This window comes from Macaca nemestrina, chromosome X (genome assembly GCF_043159975.1).
Source record: "Macaca nemestrina isolate mMacNem1 chromosome X, mMacNem.hap1, whole genome shotgun sequence".
NCBI classification, from domain to species: domain Eukaryota; kingdom Metazoa; phylum Chordata; class Mammalia; order Primates; family Cercopithecidae; genus Macaca; species Macaca nemestrina.
Genome location: NC_092145.1, coordinates 145,239,955 through 145,260,586, shown reverse-complemented (window position 1 = coordinate 145,260,586; position 20,632 = coordinate 145,239,955). Strand labels below are relative to the sequence as shown.

Sequence of the window (20,632 nt, the reverse complement as noted above, 5' to 3'; positions counted from 1 at the left end):
AAGGATTTTAAAACATTAGTTAACTTTACTAAGGCAAATTATAACTTTAGAACAGTGGTTCTCAACTGAGGGCATTTTTGCTCCCCAGGTGACACTGGGAAAAGACTGGAGATATTTTGGGTTGTTCCAACTGGGGGATAGGAACAGTAAGTGTTAAAGGCATCTAGCGAGTAGAGGCCAAGAATGCAGCTAACCATCCTGCAGTGCACAGGACAGTCCTCACAACAAATAATTACCCAGCCTTAAATGGCAATAGTGCCTTAAAACAATGCTAGAAATAAGACTATTCCTGGACAGTTGAGAATTCTACTATAGTAAAAATACTGAAATACTGTCATAAGGTTGAACCAAAATGAAGATGCTTTGCAGAAGTTAAATCTTCATTTTCCTGAGTATATTAACCACATGGTAGGTGATTTGAAACACATTTCAAGATAATCAAACAAGATTATTAACCACTGGAATGTATGTGTTTGTGTCCAGACTCAAGGAATAGATTCTGTTGTCATTGGATTTTGACTATTACGGGATAATGGGAAGTGACTCTCCATTGCCCACCCCCTACCCCAATCTCCCTCTCAAGCATGACTTGAGCTTTATGCCTTTCCTTGTGCACCATGATGTATTGCATGAGGTATCTTACATTTTGTTTTTTAATTCAGAAAAGGGGCAGCAGAAAAGGATCCATCGAAATTAAGAAAATCAGATGTGTGGAGAAAGTAAATCTCGAGGAGCAGACGCCTGTGGAGAGACAGTACCCATTTCAGGTAAAGGGAAGAACAACATTACATTGGGTGGATAGTTCTTCCTTTAATTTTTCTATTGTAAACTCAATATATCCAGGAAAAATAAGGATATTTCAAAATAATCTATTCAGACAATAACAAGGCTTGGAATATTCCCACATGGGAGTTGGGCATTTTGCTAAAATTCTGTCCACAATCTGCCTTCTCTGGAGGGAAGGGAAGCAAGATAGGAGTGTAAGTCGCAGTGACCTGACCTGCCTCAGGTCTGATGATCTCTTTTAACACACATTGCTGAGTATCTCTGATGTGGTACACAGTAGTAGGCATACTATGGGGAACGAAACACTGCTCCTACCCCAAGGCACTGACAGGGAAGTGGCAAAATAAACTAATACACAGACCATTACAAAGCAGTGAGGGTGCGTGTTCAGGTGGAGGTCAGCAGAACGCATCCATGGAGTCCCAGGATGTGGAAGCTTCATTCCTCGCTCCAAGAGGCTAGAGAGATATTCTATTGGAGGTGACACTCAAGTTGGGAAGGACAAGTAAAATTTAGCCCAGCAAATATGAGAAGGACAGTGGGACAAAAGAAGCAGCAGGTGTCAAGGTGTCAAGGCACTGATGAAATAGTATGATATGTTTAGAGAGCACTAAGTAGTCCCTATGAATAGAAAAGCCCATGCGACAGTGAAAGAGATGAGCCTGGAGAGGTGACCATGCTAAGGAGTTTTCATTTTATCCTGAAGTATTTTAAACAATGGCATGGTATGGAGTGTATGCTGACAGTACCTTTTGGAAGTGGCCTAATCTAAGTCATGCCCAACTTTTCTTATATCATAAAAAGTTACATTTCTGATCTAAAGGTAGATGGATTGTCTTTCAGATGGCCTGACTACCCTGTGCTAGTATTAGGAACCTGTGGCCAAAAATGAAATACAATAATCCAGTTGATTAACAACCCATACTTCCCATTTGGAAAAAATATTACCAGGCCAGGCACAGTGGCTCATGACTGTAATCCCAGCACTTTGGGAGGCCAAAGAGGGAGGATCACTTGAGGCTGGGAGTTCAAGACCAGCCTGGGCAACATAGTGAGAACTCATCTCTACATAAGCATTTTTTTCACGAAAAAATTACCCAATGGGGGGAAACCAGGGGAAGTCATGCTCATGGAAGATGCTGCAAACTCACCTCACAGATGCACAGGGTGCTCAAAAGATCACAGGCTTTGGAGCCCCCCCAGAGTTCCTAGTCCCACCACTTATACTTGTGCAACCATAAACACATACTCAACTTCCATTTCTCATAGAGTTGAAATAAGATTAAAATATTGAAGTAGCTAGGAAAGAGCCCAGCAACTAGTAAGTGTTTAACAAATGTGTATATTTACCAACCAGAGTTGAATAAACTAGAGAAAGATCTGGAGAAGATATTGTAACCTTCAAATGTTCAAACATTTGTCTTAAGAAATAGAAATATATTCTGGGGATTCCTGGGGTGCCACATGATTAAACAGATGGAAGTAACAGGGAGACATATTTTTACTCAAAGTAAGTGTGAACTGTATAATGATCAGAATATATGCATATTGGCAGAGATGACATAGTAAAGAACATTCCATCCTTGAAGGTATTTTAAAGATAGAGCAGTTAAACATTTTCCAGTGGGCTGTAAGGAAATCATGCACTGGGTAGGCAAATGGACCAGAACAATCCTAAGACACGTGTAATGTCTAACATATTAATGTCCATAGTCCGGGGCATCCGTGATGAGAACTCAGTGTTCACTACTACTATTGGGTGCATCATCGCTGTAATTTTCCAAAGTATAGGAGTGTCTGGGATAAAACAAACTGATAGCTGGAGGATTTTTTTAAGCAGATTTTTTTTCCATCTAATTCCAGAGCTGATGTATACTATATAAGCAAACTCAAGGTTTCTTTTGGATGACAAAAAATTTGCAGGTGCACCAAAGTGAACTAAGTGCAATTATATATAAACACACCAAATATTTTCCTTTCCAGATTGTCTATAAAGATGGGCTTCTCTATGTCTATGCATCAAATGAAGAGAGCCGAAGTCAGTGGTTGAAAGCATTACAAAAAGGTAATTCAAAAAAAGAAATGTTGAAAGAGAAAGGTCAAAAAAATGTCATAAAAGAGAGTCGTTTTTTGAGGTTTGGTGGAGGAAAGATACGGCAGTAAAAAGACTCAATGCCAAAAGACAATCTACTGATTTTCCTACTAATATCAGGGAATGTGTCAGACTCATCCTCATTTTTGCATTCGCATTGTTACATAAGGAAGCCTGTGGATCGGATACTCTGTCCCGCACAGAGCCAGTATTGTGCCTTCCCAGCAGCTTAGGGGAAGCCAGGCCACCTGCTCTCCACTCAGTATGCTTGCCTTTACCAGGGGGAAAGTCTAGGTCATCATGGGGATATGTCAAGTCCTGTAGGTACCAGACTTTTGATGTTTATAGAAAGTTACATCTAATACTTATACTGAGCATTTACCTTTTGCCAGCTACTTTTCAAATACTTGTAAAACATTTTTTTAGGTAACGCTCTTAACAACTCTATGGAAAGAGGTAATATTATTCTCCATTTTTCAGACAAGTGAAGTTTTTAAAACATGGCCAATGTCATAGATACAGTAATGAGGGACTCAGAACTCAATTACCTAAACCTGACTTTTTAACCAATACATTGTAAATGCTAGGCAAAACTGAAGATTTACTGACGCTTTTATTCAGTGATGTTTAGGCCGCCCTGGTAACAACTTTTGGTAGAAGGGAGAGAATCATTGTTAATGATTTGGCACTATAGTATTTCCCTCTGTGGTATTTTAAAGATGGGTAATGGTGTGAAAACAATATTTAACTCAAATGAATTGTTCCGTTTGTTGTGAAATTTCAGGTATTATGCTCCTAGATGGAGGAAGATTTTATTTTATTTTATTTTATTTATGTTTTAGATGATGATTGTTGCTCGGTACACCTCAAATTACACGCAGTTACTCCACTTGGATGCAAATATACCCTTTTCACACATGGGGCTTAATTTTTCCTTTGCATAAAAAGGTTTAGCAACCCATTCTGCAGGTAGCAAGTGGTCTATTGGGGGACAGAAGCTTCCCTCTACCCACCACCAGCTCATCGAAATGAGAAAGGCAACCGCTCTAGAGTTAGATACACCCGCAGCAAAGTCCTGCTTTGCTGTGTCGCCTAATAAAATCATCTAACATCTCTGGATTTAAGTTTCTTGACCTGTAAAATAGGAGATCACATTTCTTTTCTCCTAGAGCAGTCACGAGCCACAAATGAGACACTGATAAATATATTAAAATATCTTATGCACAAACATGAGTCACTGTGGTTACACTAGGGCTTCTAGGAGGAGCCCTAAGATTCTGCTTCCCATTTAGTCTCCTTTGGTGGAATTTCCTGAGCAGTAGGTGCTATGTCCTATGTGCAGCTCTTGGTCATGCCCTGCTAGATCTCATGTGCCTGAGCAGCTCATGTGAAGACATATGAAATATAAAGGAAGAGCAGAGAAAGAAGCAAAAACACATCTCCTAGCCCCTCATAAAACTGCAGAGAGTCCCCATCACTACAGCTGCCATATGCACAATAAGTGATTTGTCTCTATGCACAATAAGTAGTTTGTATCAGTTAGTGATGCTTTGGGCTGCAGGTAAAAAGACATCAAACAGTTGCTGAAGCAAATCCACTTTTGTTCTTCTCCCACAGTAACAAATGCAAAGGTAGGCAGTCAGTCAAGGGCTAGTGCAGCAACTCAGTGAAGTCAGTAGGTATGCAGGCTCCTCCTAGCTTTCTGCTCTGTTATCCTTAGAGGCTGCTGGAGAGATTCCAAACCTTCCCAGAAGCCTCCCTGCAAACTTATGTGCTTATGTCACATTATCCAGAACTATATCTGATGGCCATTGATGTGGAGGCTAGAGACAGTATCTTTTTTTTCCAGTCTCTGTGCTGGAAGATAGTGAGAAAGAAGGTGCATGGGATTTGCTGTCAAGTTGGCCAACCAACCTGCTGCAGGAAAACAAAGAGGTTCTCCTGCTCAAATATTCTCCCCTACAAAGTTTCATTGTGCTATAATGACTCCTCCTGACTTTTGTGTCTTATTATTTGGCTCAAGCATTATAAACTGAGGTAGACATTTAAGACAGAATTTTCCAGATGTTAACCTACACTTGGAAGGTTTGGGCTGATTCAGTGGTAACATAGGAGTGTGGAGTGTGTGTCAACTATCATGGTTCTGAATTCAACTAACCAGATGTGGAAAAAATGTGCCCTTCCTTCCAAAAATTAAAACAGAAGGGGGTTTTGCAGAGGAGTTGGCACCTGTACCTCGTGATGTAGTAGAAAAAGCCTGAGGCTGAGTCCCAGGTCTGCTATTTATTAAGCTTGTGAACTTGAGCAATTGTACTACCTTTCTGCACTTCAGTTTACCTAACTGTGTGAGAGGTATAATAACAATAGCTACCCCTCAGGCTCTTGAATCGATTAAATTAGAGGACATGTGTAAAGGAAAATATGTAAATGTAAAGTCCTATAGATATATGAGTATATGAGTTCCTCTTATTGTCATTATTAGGTGGTGAGATTGTTGCAATGTTGACTTTTGGATTTGGTTGGAAAAAGAATTAGTTACCCAGGAAACCAAATCCATGTAGTAAGGAAATAATAGGAATCCCAACACGCGGAGGCCAGGAGCTTAGAGAGTAGGAAGGCAAGTAATGTGCTCAAGAGATTGCAATGGCCATTTGGAACCAGAATTAGAAACTTACATTTTATAATTTTAACTCTTTTTGCCTTTTGTGATTTCTGCCACATGAAAACGCCAGCTTTTCAGCTAAACTGAGCTAAGTTAAATTAAGGGAATGATATCACTAAAGCCCACTGTTTATTGAACACCTACTTACTCTGGGTCAAACACTGCTAGCTGCTTTACATACATTATCTAACAGCCTCCCAAAGACCCAGTAAAGTAAGTATTATCTCCATACACTTCCTTGAGTCAGGACTGTAAAGGAGAAGCAGAACTCTCCTGGGATCAACATAAGGAAATCTCAAGATGAACATTAAGTCAAGAGAGAAAGAGTTAAAGGCACACATAGAACAAGCCCTTCTAACCTAGATACTCTTCTTAAAATATACTAAGATCTTGTAGGTTTCTCTGTTGTATTTCAAAAGAGGCTAATTTGTTATAGATTAAAATTTCATTTATTTGAATTATACATTGCCCTATTCCTGTGGCTTTTTAAAATATGCACATATTCCTAGGAAAGTAGCCCCATAAACCATTCATTCCTTAGTATAAGCATGTCAAAGTCACAAAAGTCAAGGAAGGGATGAGAAGCAGTTCTAAATTAAGGGAAGCAAAGTGCCATGTGTGATTTTGAATTGGATCCTTGATCAGAAAAAAAAGTGAGTGATCATAAAGGCCATTATTGGAATAATTAGAAAAATTTTTAAGATGAAATATTTATTAAATAATAAATGCAGGCATAAAAAAGAATGAGTTCATGTCCTTTGCAGGGACATGGATGAAGCTAGAAGCCATCATCCCCAGCAAACTAACACAGGAACAGAGAACCAATCACCGCATGTTCTCACTCATAAGTGACAGTTGAACAACGAGAACACATGGACACATGGAGGGGAACATCACACACCAGGGCCTGTTGGGGGATGGGGGGCAAGGGGTGGGAGAGCATTAGGACAAATACTTAATGCATGGGGGGCTTAAAACCTAGATGATGGGTTGATGGGTGCTGCAAACCGGCATGGCATATGTATCCCTATGTAACAAACCTGCACGTTCTGCACATGTATCCCAGAACTTAAAGTAAAATAAAAATTAAAAAATTTTTAAAATTAATAATAATCACATTGTATCGGTGTTAAATTTCCTGAGTTTGATAACTGTATTACAGTTGTATAAGGGAATGTCCTTGTTAATATAAGTTATGTACTGAAGCATTTATGGATGACATTATTTAGGTCATACAATCTACTACTTCCTCATAAATTATTAAGCACAATATAATGATGATTTTAAAAGTGAAAAAATAATACATATGTACAGAGAGAAAGTGATAAAGCAAATGTGACAATCAGTTAATAATTGGTGAATCTAGGTAAAAGACATATGGATGCTCATTGTATTAATTTTATTCTTGCAACTTTTCTGTACATTTGAAAATTTTCACAATAAAAAGTAGATAGAAGTGTATGTTTATCTGGGCCTTTTTAAAGAACTTTTTGCTAAAATTTAGCCCCACCCTTCCCCTTCTGCCACAAGAAAACACCATGTGCTATAACCCACTCTCTTTCTTTACGGATATATCTCTAAAATCCTAACATCAGGCTGATCTGTATATGCATTTTACTAGTTATTTTTTCTTCAAAAATGATATGTTATTGTGTTGTTCTCAACATACTCATGGTTAGACTTTTCTTTTTTCTTTTTGGCTTATTAACTGTTGAGTGAAAGACCTATATCCTTCTGGAACCATTTGCTCTTACCTTGGTTGCTGGCCAAATGGGGTTTTTATTGTTCTGTGATTACAGCACTTACTGAATATGTTTCTCCTCTTGGATCAACGTTTGCTAACGTCTTGTTTTCTTCCTGTCTGCTCCTCAGAGATAAGGGGTAACCCCCATCTGCTGATCAAGTACCATAGTGGGTTCTTCGTGGACGGGAAGTTCCTGTGTTGCCAGCAGAGTTGTAAAGCAGCCCCAGGATGTACCCTCTGGGAAGCATGTAATGTGTGATTCCTCTGTTGGACTGGACCTTGGGTGGATAGTGCTCCATTAGGCTAAACCTGCCAGAGGCCAGAAGAGCTTGCCAGAAAACGAGATGTGCCAGATTGGTTGGCATCACGAAAATTCAGCCTTGCAGATGCTATGTGACAAATGAAATCTCATTCTAGGGTCAATTGAGTCATGGCCATTAAGATAATAACAATATTAACGTCTGCCATTCTTTCATTTCATGAGAAACATTTTAAAAATTTTAATCATTAATCAAGCAATGAGCTGTTATTTCCTCCCATAATTTTTATTGGTTCAAGATAAACTCCAAAAAGGTAGAATATGTTGGATATGTCATCATGGTTCAAACAGCTAGGTTTCCAGTTTGATAAGAAAACCAGCTCGCTCTTCTTATAAATAACAAAAATCACAAACTGAAAAAACAACATTCTTTTTTTAAAAAAAAAAAAAGATATAATTTAAGTAACACTTTTCATCACCATATATACTAAAATAATGGTCAACTTTTAAAATATATTTTTAAAGCAGTTTGCCATTCTGTATATGTGTGTTAATTTCTTAATGACATGAGAGAAGGGGTTGCTTTATGTGAAATCAGGTTCTATCCAGAGTTGTATTCCCAGGGAAACAAGAGGGACTTATATATATTTAAAGTTTATAATTATTTAACATAAAGTTGTCGAAAAATACAAAATAGGAGAACTTATTTTGGTACCAGTTTTACCAGCCTGGACAAAATATGCCTGGATTACAACAGCTTTACAGAATTGAATGAGATCAGCTACAGAATAGAACTTCATGAACTGGAAAAGATACCAGCACATAAAATATTTTTTAAATTCACTTCATAACAGTGTTGATACCCAACAATCATGTTAATGCTACTACTGGTCATTTTACCCCCAAAAAATCAATCAATAAGTATTCATTGTGTTTTCCATCTTAATTAGACTATACAATGAATATTTATTAATCTCAACTAGATCACATTGCTCTGTATACTCATGAATTATAGTGATTTAATGAGCTCTACAGATTGGCTGCACATGGGCCTTCCCTCCACTGTAAGGGACTGAGGAGTAATGTCTCCTTATGGTGTTAATCATTTTCCCCAGTGGTTTTGTCTATGGTCTTTTATCATTACCTAGCAGGTCAGATTCCAGCTTTGACCATGCCCTAACTTTCTGGAAGGAGCAGGAAAAAGGCCAGAGAGAGCACTGCCTTGGGATTGCCTTCCTAGGCTCTGTCTGGATGACACTCGGCATGTATTCTGGGTGCCACAGGTGCTGTGCCTCTGAGGAAAACTACAGAGTGTAGAGGTGTTGCAGTTCCTGAGCAGCTGTAATACTGTCTATCTGTCCAAGTACAATTTATTCCCTTGGCTTCTGCTGAGCTACCAGGAAGTCCATGGGCATAACAACTAAAAGAAAAAGTTGGGTGTCTTTATTTCTTTTTGTCCAAGATGCCTTGATCCACCCTTTTTCCAGGATACATGAACTACATAGGAGCTGGGCCTTATATAGGAAAGCTACAGAATCACTCCAGATGTTGTGTCTGGATTCACTTAATCTGGAGTATTGCTCACACAAGCTGGTTCATTCTTTTAATTCATAACATTGAGTGTTTCTCTTTGTTTTGTTTAAAGTTCCTTCTGATATTACTTTGTTTTAATGCTCAGATGCTAATCTGCATATTGCAGTCAATGAAGAGAAATACAGAGTTCCTACCTTCCCAGACAGAGTGGTAAGTCAATATTTTAAAAATGTTTTTCATGGTCAGGATATATTAAATAAATCAAGAGTTGCCAGATTCAAGACTAGAAAATGTGGAATTCATTTAGACTTCCCAGCAAAGAGAGAAAAACCATGAGCTCCAGACAATAGCTATGGGTGGTATTGAATAGTGGATTCAAATATAGAACCATTGTAATATCTGATATTTTTGTATTTAATTGTTGTGTCTTTTCCTAGCCAGTAAGCCCATAAATAGTCACCAAAAAAATGTGTACATGTGGGAGATGTCCTTAAGATGGCATCACACATAACAGGCAGCTGTTATTAGCTGTCATTCTTTCCTTACCATCAACATGGCCAAGACTGTTTCATGGAAGTATCCTGGTGTTGAAATGGAACTCTATAGGACAAAAGCAGAAAACAACATAATTCTTTCCCTCCATTATCCCTTCAAAACTATTCAGTGGGCTTTCTTCCCCGCTTCCAAATAAAGTCTTTGCCAGATTCCATAGTTTTGCAGTCACTCTGAAATGATAAAAATTTCCCCATTACTTGTAATCATGAGAACAGCCTCTGAATTGTTCCACCCAATGTTATTATCATATGACTGCAAACATCATTCCAAGTTAAACATCCTTCACCTAGCTTAGGCCTGCATCACCTGGCAGCCTGCTTTTGGGGAGGGATTTTGGAGTGGCTGAGGTTTATGGCCCTTTCAGAGTTAGTTCCAAGGAAGACGAGGTCTAATTAAAAAAAGACACACATAGCTGTTTCTGTCATGATGTGGTGGTGGTATCTGAGTGAGTTTTCCAGCACTGATTCTTTATCTCATGGGAGACTTTTGGGAATTTCCTACTGAAGGGCAGATCCATATGTAGTTTTATGACAGGGGAGAGATTTTGATCCTCAGCACTTGGATTTTCAGATTTTCAGCCCTCAACCTTTCAAGATGGCTGTCAGCCAACTTTTTCCCAAGGGTGGAGTTGGCCTATAAGAAAACAAACAAAACCTTGATTGCTCTGGTTAATTAAGCTGTATGTAGCTCTTTCTTGAAGTACAGGCTACTGCTCTCTTTTTGCTCCGCTCTCTTAGATTCATAGCCACAGCCTCCTGTTTTTAGGGTTCCCAGGCAGGTGTGAGCCTCCTCAAATGCCAGGATACACAGAAAATGGCTTCCCAGTGGTTCTCTAGAAGTTCACCTGAAAGCAAGGGGATATCTCCACCCGCCTATTGGATCTATGGTGTCTTGGGTACTTATTTTCAGCTACACACATTCGCACACACTTACTTCTCTCTTTCTAAGTAAAAGCAACATAATTTTTGTGAATCAACATGAAAGACAAAAATAATCCATGATTGTAGTAGACTGAATAATGTCCCCCAAATTTCATGTCCATGTAGAACCTCAGAATGTGACCTTATTGGAACTAGGATCTTTGCAGACATAATTAGTTGAAGATCAAGATGAAATCACACAAAAGATGAGAGTGGGCCATAAATCCAATGACTAGTAAGATGAGAGGACACAGAGAGATACACAGAGGAGAAGGCCATGTGAAGACCTAGGAAGAGATTGGAGTTATGTTGCCACAGGCCAAGGAACACCTGTTTCTTAGTCCATTTGTGTTGCTACTAAGGAATACCTGAGGCTGGGTAATTGATAAAGAAAAGAGGTTTATTTGGCTCACCGTTCTGCAGGCTGTACAAGTAGCATAGCACTGGCATCTGCATCTGATGAGGGCCTTAGACTGCTTCCAGTCTAAGGAAGGAAGGGGAGCTAGTGTGTACAGAAATTGCACGGTAAGAGAGAAGAAACAAGAGAGAGGGAAGGGAGGTGGCAGACTCTTTTCAATAACCAGCTCTCATGGAAAATCATAGCGTGAGAACTCATTCACTACCATGAGAATGGCACTAGGCCATTAATGAGGGATTGCCCCTATGACCCAAATACCTCCCGTTAAGCTCTACCTCCAACACTGGAGATCACACGTCAACATAAAATTTGAAGGGGTCGAATATCCAAACCATAGCAACTTGGAAGGACCAGAAGCTGGAAGAGGCAAGCAAAGATTTTCTCCTAGAGGCTTCAGAGTAAATACAGCAATGCTGAAACGTTTATTTTGACTTCTAACCTCTAGAACTGTGAAATAATAAATTTTTGTGGTTCTAATCCACCAGACTTGTAGCAATTTGTCATGGAAGCCCTAGGAAACAATTATAATGGTTAGGAGTTTTTACTTTGTTATTAGCAACATTGCTGTTTGGGTTTGAAAATATGTTTCAGTCCTGAAGCTTGAAAAGTATGGCCCTCTAAAACACCTAGGAGAAACGCCCAGATTAGGCAAATCTATAAAAACAAAGGGTGATCAGTGGTTGCCTGGGACCAGAGTAGGGATGGAAATTGACTGCAAATAGGTATGAGGGATCTTACTGGAGTGATGGAAAGACTGGGTTGTGGTGATGGTTATACAAGTTGATAAATTTACAGAAGTCACTGAATTCTGCACTTTAAAAAGGATGAATTACCAATAAAGTTTGTTTTTGACAACTCTAAGAGCAGAAGATAATTTAAGAGCCAGAAACCATTGCATCTAGTCTCCAGCAGGGAATTTTTTGGCCAATGTACTGAAAATTATCAGTTAGGCAAATCAGTGGCTAAGGGTTCATAAGTCTGTATTGATTATAAGCTTCCCAGATGAACCATGGATCAGAGGGTATCATGTAAAGTATGTTTTTCTTTGTTTTGTTTTTTACCAGACTGTTCAGTAGAGGGCTTATTTTCTGAATGGAGGAAATAAAAATCAGCTCTCTAGCTGTTCTGTTCTAAGAGATTTCCTTAAATGATTTCCATTTAAGGAACTTCCCAGTGCATTTTTCTTTGGAGATAGCCCACTTCACAGCTCATAAATAACACTGTGCTGCATAATTAAAATTTCTAGAATGTCAAAGCCTTAACTCCAAGTAAATGAAATTTCTGAAAAAGTAAAATACAGCATGACAAAAATGTTAAATGCATCTCTGTCACACACGCACAGACACACACACACACACACACACACTGTGAATTTTTAACTGAAGTATAACATGAACATAGAAAAGCACACAAATCCTAAGTGTTCAGCTTGATGAATTTTCACAAACTGAACACTTCTCTATAATCCACCCTCAGATAAAGAAACACAACATCACAGAACCCCAGGGACACCCTGATGTTCCCTTTCAGTCATTACTACCCTCCAAAAGTAGTTGCTAACCTGATTTATAACATCATAGATTGTTTGCCTGATTTTGACTTTTATATGAATGGAATTATAAAGTGTATAGTCATTTATTGTGTGTCTTCTTTTCTTTAATTTATGAGATTTGCCTTTTTTTTAGTATGTGATTGTAGTTTACTGTCATCATTGTATAGAATTCAGTTGTGTGAATATACAACTGTTTTGGTTTCTTATTACTGTTCTAACAAATTACCACACAAATTTAGTGGCTTAAAGCAACAAACATTTATTCTCTTATAGTTTGGAAGATCTTATGTCTAAAATGGATCTGCACAGCTGTGTTTCCTCTGGAAGCTTTAGGGAAAAATCTGTTTCTTTGCATTTTCCAGTTCCTAAGGGGTATTTACATTCACTGGTTTCTGGCTCCTTCCCCCGTCTGCGGAACCAGAAGGTCGCAGCTCCTCTGCTGTCTAATCTCTGCTTCCATCCTCACAGCTCTCTAATCTCTGACCACCTTATCTCCCTTTTATAAGGGCCCTTTTGACCACATCAGGCCCACCCCCACAAAATCCAGAATAGTCACCCCATCTCAAAATCCTTAACTTAATTACAATCTGCAAAGTCCCTTTTACCATGTAAGCTATTCACGGATTCTGGGAATTAGGACATGAACATGTTCGGGAGACCATTATTCAGCCTTCAACAACCACAACATGTTTATTATTTTATTCTCTTGATGGGCATGTAGGCAGTTTCTAGTTTTTATCTAATTAAAATCTGCTATGAACATTCCTTTACAGGTCTCTTGGTTTCACTGTTGGGTATATATACATATAATTTATGAGTCATAGGGTCATGACCAGATGCACATCCAGATTTACTAGATTCTGCAAACAAATTTCCAATGTTGTTGTACCACTTCATACTCCAACCAGCAAAAGTATGAGTTCCAGTTGCTCCATATCCTTGCTCATACCTTTCTTCTTTCCTTGCCTCTTTCCTTCCTCCCTTCCTCCCTCCCTTCCTCCCTCCCTTCCTCCCTCCCTTCCTCCCTCCCTTCCTCCCTCCCTACCTCCCTCCCTTCCTCCCTCCCTTCCTCCCTCCCTTCCCTCTTTCCTTTCTCTTTCTTTCAAGAACTGATATACTTAATTGTCAGTTCCCGGTACCTGAATCTGTGCCTCACTGTGATGTGTTAAAATCTCTTCCCCTCCAAAGCTGAAGATACCTCGGGCAGTTCCTGTTCTCAAAATGGATGCACCATCTTCAAGTACCACTCTAGCCCAATATGACAGCAACTCAAAGAAAATCTATGGCTCCCAGCCAAACTTCAACATGCAGTATATTCCAAAAGAAGACTACCCTGACTGGGGGCAAGAAAGAAAACTGAAAAGGTAATCCCCAGCTTTCAGACCAGCTGCCCAGCATGTAGAGTAAACACTACCCCACTACCCTGAACCTCAGCCTCAAAGCTGTTAATCCAGGCCTTAGGCTGTCCTCTCAGAAAATGTTCAGTGCTTGAGCCAGAAGCCTGGGGAAGCAGTGGCCCCACTGGGGCTGAGAAGCATAAATTTTCCATTTAGATTATCCAATCTAATGATCTCAATATTGCATGATCATTGTATTCCCTTCCCTTTCTCCTCCTTCTCCCCGCAAATATCTCCACATTCCAGAATACAGAATCTTTGAAATCTATCCTTTATATGAAAGAGCTTAGGATGGGCTTACTTCTGCAATGTGCTTCAGTGTCACTAGCCAGATGGCAAATAGCATTTCAAGCAAGGCCATGGCTTGCCTTCTTGGAATGTACAACCTCGCCTCTCCTGACCTGATTAGTCTTCTCACAGTTTTTAGCCTAAAGATTCTATCTAAAGCCAGAATTGAAAATTCCTTGAAGGCAACATGTAAATCGTGTATGTATATATCTCTTGGTCTGGCACTGAATTTGCCCTACACTCGATGCCAAATAAATGCTGAACTGAATTGCAAGATGACCATATGGAAAGGGTCAAGTGACTTCCCTTCCTTATTTCCTGTCTCAGACCTCCTTCCTATCACATTGTCTACTCTCTGCCATCTTCTCACTCGGTTATCAGCATCCCTGCAGGGAAGTCATGTCTGCCTTTCCCCACAATGGATACAGATCATCTCTCTCACTCACCATGTATCTCTTTTCATAGTTATTTTTCCTGTGTCCTTTTATTCCTTTGTTCTTTCCATCCTCATCATTTTTGCCTAAAGCCAATTACTCAAAGTTTCAATAATACAGGGCCATACGGAATTTGAAATAATGTAAGTGTATTCTTCTTGATTTTTTTTCAGTATAATAAGCCATGGTCCCTTTCATTCCAAAGTGGAACTAGAATCCTAGTGTATTAATCCTGGTGCCCAAGGGATGGGATTACATTTGTGTGCCTGTAGCCCACCATTCTTGTGGAAGGAGAGGATCAGTAAACCCAGATGCAAGGAGAGTGGAAGTCGTGTTAATGGTGTTCCAGGTCCCCTTCCTGACAGAAACTCCAGTGATTCACTGAGAGAGGTGTGAGGTGAAACTGACTGACCTGTTTTCAAATAACCAGGAAGAACTGTTGATTCACATGGGGTTGCTGCCCAGCTACCAACTCATAAATTGCTGGATCCAACCTTTATTTAAAATGTCAATATTTTGTTCATTAAAATATTATTTATCTTGATTATTGAGTTTTTGACACTCCCCTAGATTTGCACCTCCTTAGGTTTGGTCCCAACTGTGGATTTTCCCTAGAACTTCAGGAATCTAGTTATTTTAACAAAGGATTGATTCTCTCTTAGCATGAGCAGCATTGCATCTGAGAGTGAATTATAATAATTGCTAAAAGGCCTTCATGGAGCTTGACTTTTTAAAGTGCAGCCATGATTCTCAGCTCATATATGGGATAATACTTTTTATCAACTTTCTGTCATTCTTATAATCTTCCCCTGAGCTGCTTTTTAATCTGTTTTCTGTTTAGTAAGATAATCTATGCTCCTATTAAATCATTCAAATATTGCAGAATATTCCATTTGCACTCCCCTAAAATGTTTTCTATGCCCATGTGGCCATGTGCATAAAAAGCAAGTAAGTTCTCATGATACAGTCTTTGCCATTTGTTCTTTTCACTTGACATCTTCAGCATTTTTCCTATTTGAATACGTGAGGATACACCTGACTTTTAAAATTTCATTTTCATTTAATTTTGGTAAAATATACATAGCATAAAGTTTACCATCTTATTTTTGAGCATACAGTTCAGTAGTGTTAAGTACATTTACATTGTTGTGCAAATTACCTGATTATTTTTAATGTCTGTAAAGTACTCACTATATAGCTATTGGGTAAACCTAAGTGATGCACTATTGATGGACATTCTCTAAGTGTTTTCAGAAACAAGGCTAAATAAAAGCTATTCTAGTGGGCAAGGCTCTTTGGGAAGCTTTGGCATTTTAGAGTTTAAGGGCTTTATCTAGGCATTCCTTGAAATAGAGCCAGGGGAGCATTTCCTTGCTAAGGAAGCTTGTTTCTATGAACTGTGGTCTTGAAAAAAAGTCTGGACTATGAAGGCAAACAGGAAATAGGTCCTACATTCCAGATAAAACAGCCTTTAGACTTTGAGAGGTAGGCACTTCTTCATGCTCTGCTTAATACTCCAAATAAAAGAGATAAAATGATCTATGGCAGAGGATGATGAAAATCCTGCTTATCCATCTGTGTCCAGAAGGAGTAAAAAGATCAGCATTTTCAAGAATTTTAATTGTAGTCACATTAGCAAAGAGGAAAATAAATTATTTTAAAATATATGAGTGACAGAATGCTTGCATATCTATAAGAAAATCAGGGCAAATCCAATCAAGATGATTTATTAATCTAGATTTTCCATTGTTTGGGGTCATTATGAGCCATTATTAACAATTTTCTTTTGTTTAGGAATGTTGCCAAACTACTGCTTTTATTGGAATGCCTGAAAGAATCAAAATGTGAAAGTAACTCATTAGCTTAAATTTCCCAAACAAGTGAAATGTGTGGGTCAAAATGTCAAATAAAGCTAAAACATATATGAACAAAATTACTTCTGTCATTTAAAATTTATAAGTAGACATATGTTTATAAACTTACAAAATGTCTCTTTTTTGCAGTAGCAGCAGCAGTGAAGATGTTGCAAGTAGTAACCAAAAAGAAAGAAATGTAAATCACACCACCACAAAGATTTCATGGTAAATCAAATTCAGATATTCCTCTACATCCAGAATATGCTTCCATTTTCAGGAAAACTTAACAAACTTGCAATGATTTTGCAGCTAGGCTTTGTACTTAAGGTAAATATAAAGCAAAAAAGTCTATGTAGTTTGCCTCTCTAGACCCTGAATGGATGACTTTTGGGTTCTAGTTTTTCTTGCACTGACTTTTCCTAGCCAGCATCCATGACATACACCAGTAGTAGCACGGACATTAGTATACCTGACCTAGGCATCTCTAGAGGGAAGAAACGCAACCTAGAATTGAATAACTCTTCCATAAGAATAGCTATATACACAACCCAATTTTTTTTTAACTTTATACTACACCCATCTCTGAAGGAGTCTTCATCTATTTCATGAACCCACTCTTTGGAAAAAGTCAAAAAAATACAAGTTCCTCTGGGGGCTTCCCGGGGATCTCCTGTATCAAGGAACCATTCTTTCATCAAAACTTGGCATAAGCCCAACTTTTGAGTGACTCTATCTTTACTGTTGCTGTGTTGATACCTTCCCAGGTGCAGAAGGAGAAACCTAACAATCTAAATGTTAGGTGGATAAAATCAGGGTGGGATTTGATATTGCATGGCTAGGCACTTGGATTATTTCTTGGTGCTTTTTTGCACTTACGTTTTTCTCATCTTTTCTTAAGGGGATTCCCTGAGTCAAGTTCATCTGAAGAAGAGGCAAACCTGGATGATTATGAGTGAGTATTGAAAGTCTTATGGGTTCTTCTAAAACTAGACATAGATACTTCTACTCTTTTCCTCAAAGACATGAAAACAGATGACTGAGACTGTCTCAGGAGGCTGTATTTACATGGGTAAACTCATGTAAGGTTCTGGGTCATTTTTCTAGGTGACAGGTGACAATGAGCTGGGTTGTTACCAATGAAAGTATTTTCCCCAAAACTGGATTATCTAAATTGGCTGCAAATACTCATTGGATTTATCATATGTCCAGCATCACCTTCATTTTACTTTGTCTTTGTAGATGTAGCATATAATGTTTCTGCTCGTTATTTCTTTCCTGGAGACCTCTAATTAAGGTGATGTTTGAAAGCTCTTACTAACATTGAGTAATATTTTTGGAGAAGTTATTAATGATGCAGTAATTTTACAGGGTACACCTTGAACATGGCAATATTTATGTCAACAAATCTCTATTCTTAGGGTGACCTTGGTTTTTTTTTTTTTTTTTTTTTTTAAGACAGAGTTTTGCTCTTGTTGCCCAGGCTGGAGTGCAATGGCACGATCTCAGCTCATTGCAACCTCCACCACCTAAGTTCAAGCGATTCTCCTGCCTCAGTCTCCTGAGTAACTAAGATTACAGGCGCCTGCCACCACGCCCAGCTAATTTTTGTATTTTTAGTACAGACAGGGTTTTGCCATGTTTGCCAGGCTGGTCTTGAACTCCTGACCTCAGGTGATCCACCCGCCTTGGCCTCCCAAAGTGCTGGGATTACAGGTGTGAGCCACCACACCCAGCTAATTATACACTTAAAATAGCTTAAAGAATATAATTAATTGTTTGTAACTCAAAGGATAAACGACTGAAAGGATGGATACCCCATAATCCATGATGTGATTGTTACACATTGCATGCCTGTATCAAAACATCTCATTACCCCATAAATATATATACCTGCTGTGTACTCACAAAAATTAAAATAAAAATTACACCTGGACATCAAGCATAAATTGGACTTCTGGGCAAATAAGAATGTGTGGTCACCCCAAATATACTGAGGAGGTTGGCCTAAGTTTCCTTCCAAAATCTAAGGGTCCATCATTCTACAAATAGGGACAAATAATTGTCTCCTAGATGTAAAGATTAGTGTTAAGAAGAGGTGGGAATAATACAGCATATTGCATTTCTCAGACACTTGATACCAAATGGCACAGAATTCACTTGGACACTAGGATTATGCGTATTTCCAGTTCTGTTTTTGTACAAGTGTTGTATTATTGATTTATTGGTTACGTGTGAAACAGGAACTTTTCCAAAGTACGTGCTACTGTTTTCACTCCTCCTCTCATCTCTAACCCAGCCTGGCCCTAGCCATACCTGTTGCATTGGGGAAGATGTGCTGTACCCTCCACCTCTTTGTGGCATGGTCTCTTTACCACTTTCTAGCTCTCTTTCGGCTTTACTTTCTTCCCTAACATCTATTCTCAGGAAAGCATTGACGGAATAATTCATACTAAGGCATAAAAGACTGAGAATGACCAACCCATGGTCATTTCCAATGATAATTGCACTTTAATGAAACACAAAGACTTAAACCAATGGGAGTGAACCTCTAATTGTGGATTGTAGTCTTTAGCATTTAAATAAGTTGGAAATCTTTCTCTGATTGGGTAAGCCAGATATGACCATTTAGACAGTCTCTATTCCCATCTTTTCTGAATGCAAGTGGTGTGTGAGAGACAGACGTTGAGGAAATTCTCAGGGAAGACTTGTCCTCTTAAAATCAAAAAGATACCAAAGGGACCTCGGGATTATAGGGCTATAGGATCTGGGACTCAGTCACCTCACATTGTGCTTGATGCTCTCCCAGCTTCCTATTCTATTGGTGTCATGGGAGTTTTTGTTTTATGGCCATAATTTCATGAGCAATTCTAGTCAATTCCATTAAAGACAGAAGCACTAAGCACTGAGATTTAGATAGAAAATCATGTGTTAATGAACTAGACTAGGCCAGGCCAGGCACAGTGGCACATACCCATAATCCCAGCACTTTGAGAGGCCGAGCTAGGTAGATCGCTTGAGCTCAGAAGTTTGATACCAGCCGAGGCAACATGACAAAACTTTGTCTCTACAAAAATACAAAAATTAGCCAGGTGTGGTTGCCCATGCCTGTAGTCGCAACTACTTGGGAGGCTGAGGTGCGAGGATCACTTGAGCCCAGGAGGTCAAAGCTGTAATGAGCCGAGATCATGCCACTGCATTCCAGCCTATGTGACAGAGTGAGATCCTGTCAAAACAAAAAACAAAACAACAACAACAAAAAAACACCTTATGCCTAGGACTCTGCTGCTCTGTCATTGAAATACTAAAATATTATTTAAAACAATAAGAGGCAGGCCTCAGCAAAATTATGACACAGGCAACGTTTGTATGTGTGTGGGGGGTATAATGTATAGGGTATATAGGTTATATCACCTTGCCTCTCCAGGTCTCTCTCCTGATTCCTGATTTTCTTCCTTCTATTCCCCTGTAGGTATATATCCTGTATCATAGCTCCTGAAGGGCCTTTTGATTAGCTAGTATTACCTTAAAATGTTGACTAATAAGAAAACCTATCAGTTAATATTTCAAGTATTAGTTATACAGTATCCATAATGGTAGAGTTGAAAGAGACTTTCAGACTTACCAAGATCAACCCTCTCCCTACTTTTACGGGTAGGGAAGTCCAAGGTCAAACAAGGCCAAGTGGCTTGTTCGAAGTTATACAGTTACACATAGGGAAGTTATGCCTAGAACCCAGACCTCCAAGCTGGGTGGCCTAAGGCTCTTTCTATTTTATTGAACTGTCCACCAGCTTACAACCCTTCCCAAAACTCATACAGAGATTATACAGAGAATCACTTCCTATCTATTCCTGCCAAGTTCTGAGATACCTTCTACATTGAATTTCTCCTACAACTCCTCCCTTCTGCCCTCACCCTCCTCTTGTACTTCTTTCCTCTGCAAATGTTATCTTCTAGCCAGTCGGTCCTCCCACTCACCCAAACCCATGCTACATCCCACCCCGTGCCCTACTTTTACTCATTTCCTAAGTAGGACATTCTGTCTAAAACCCAAAGGCCACAGACATTGTTGCCCTCACATGAGAAACAGCTCTTGGCCTGTTGAGCTCCACATATAAAGTAAAAGCATTTGATCTG

The 20,632-nt window shown here is 39.1% G+C and overlaps 1 protein-coding gene across 6 annotated transcripts in view; it reads left to right on the top strand.

Annotated features, from left to right (window-relative positions):
- LOC105478156 (BMX non-receptor tyrosine kinase) overlaps positions 1-20,632 on the top strand; it is a 55,441-nt gene that overhangs the window by 7,880 nt on the left and 26,929 nt on the right. For 4 of the 6 annotated variants that reach the window (XM_011735200.3, XM_011735199.2, XM_011735197.2 and 1 more), the window contains exons 3-9: positions 663-767; positions 2,770-2,851; positions 7,413-7,532; positions 9,222-9,286; positions 13,710-13,885; positions 16,644-16,721; positions 17,395-17,448. In XM_011735200.3, the coding sequence (XP_011733502.1) occupies positions 663-767; positions 2,770-2,851; positions 7,413-7,532; positions 9,222-9,286; positions 13,710-13,885; positions 16,644-16,721; positions 17,395-17,448 (680 nt within the window). The remainder of the gene's footprint in view (positions 1-662; positions 768-2,769; positions 2,852-7,412; positions 7,533-9,221; positions 9,287-13,709; positions 13,886-16,643; positions 16,722-17,394; positions 17,449-20,632) is intronic. The other 2 variants (XM_011735201.2, XM_011735198.2) reach the window with 2 other exon arrangements.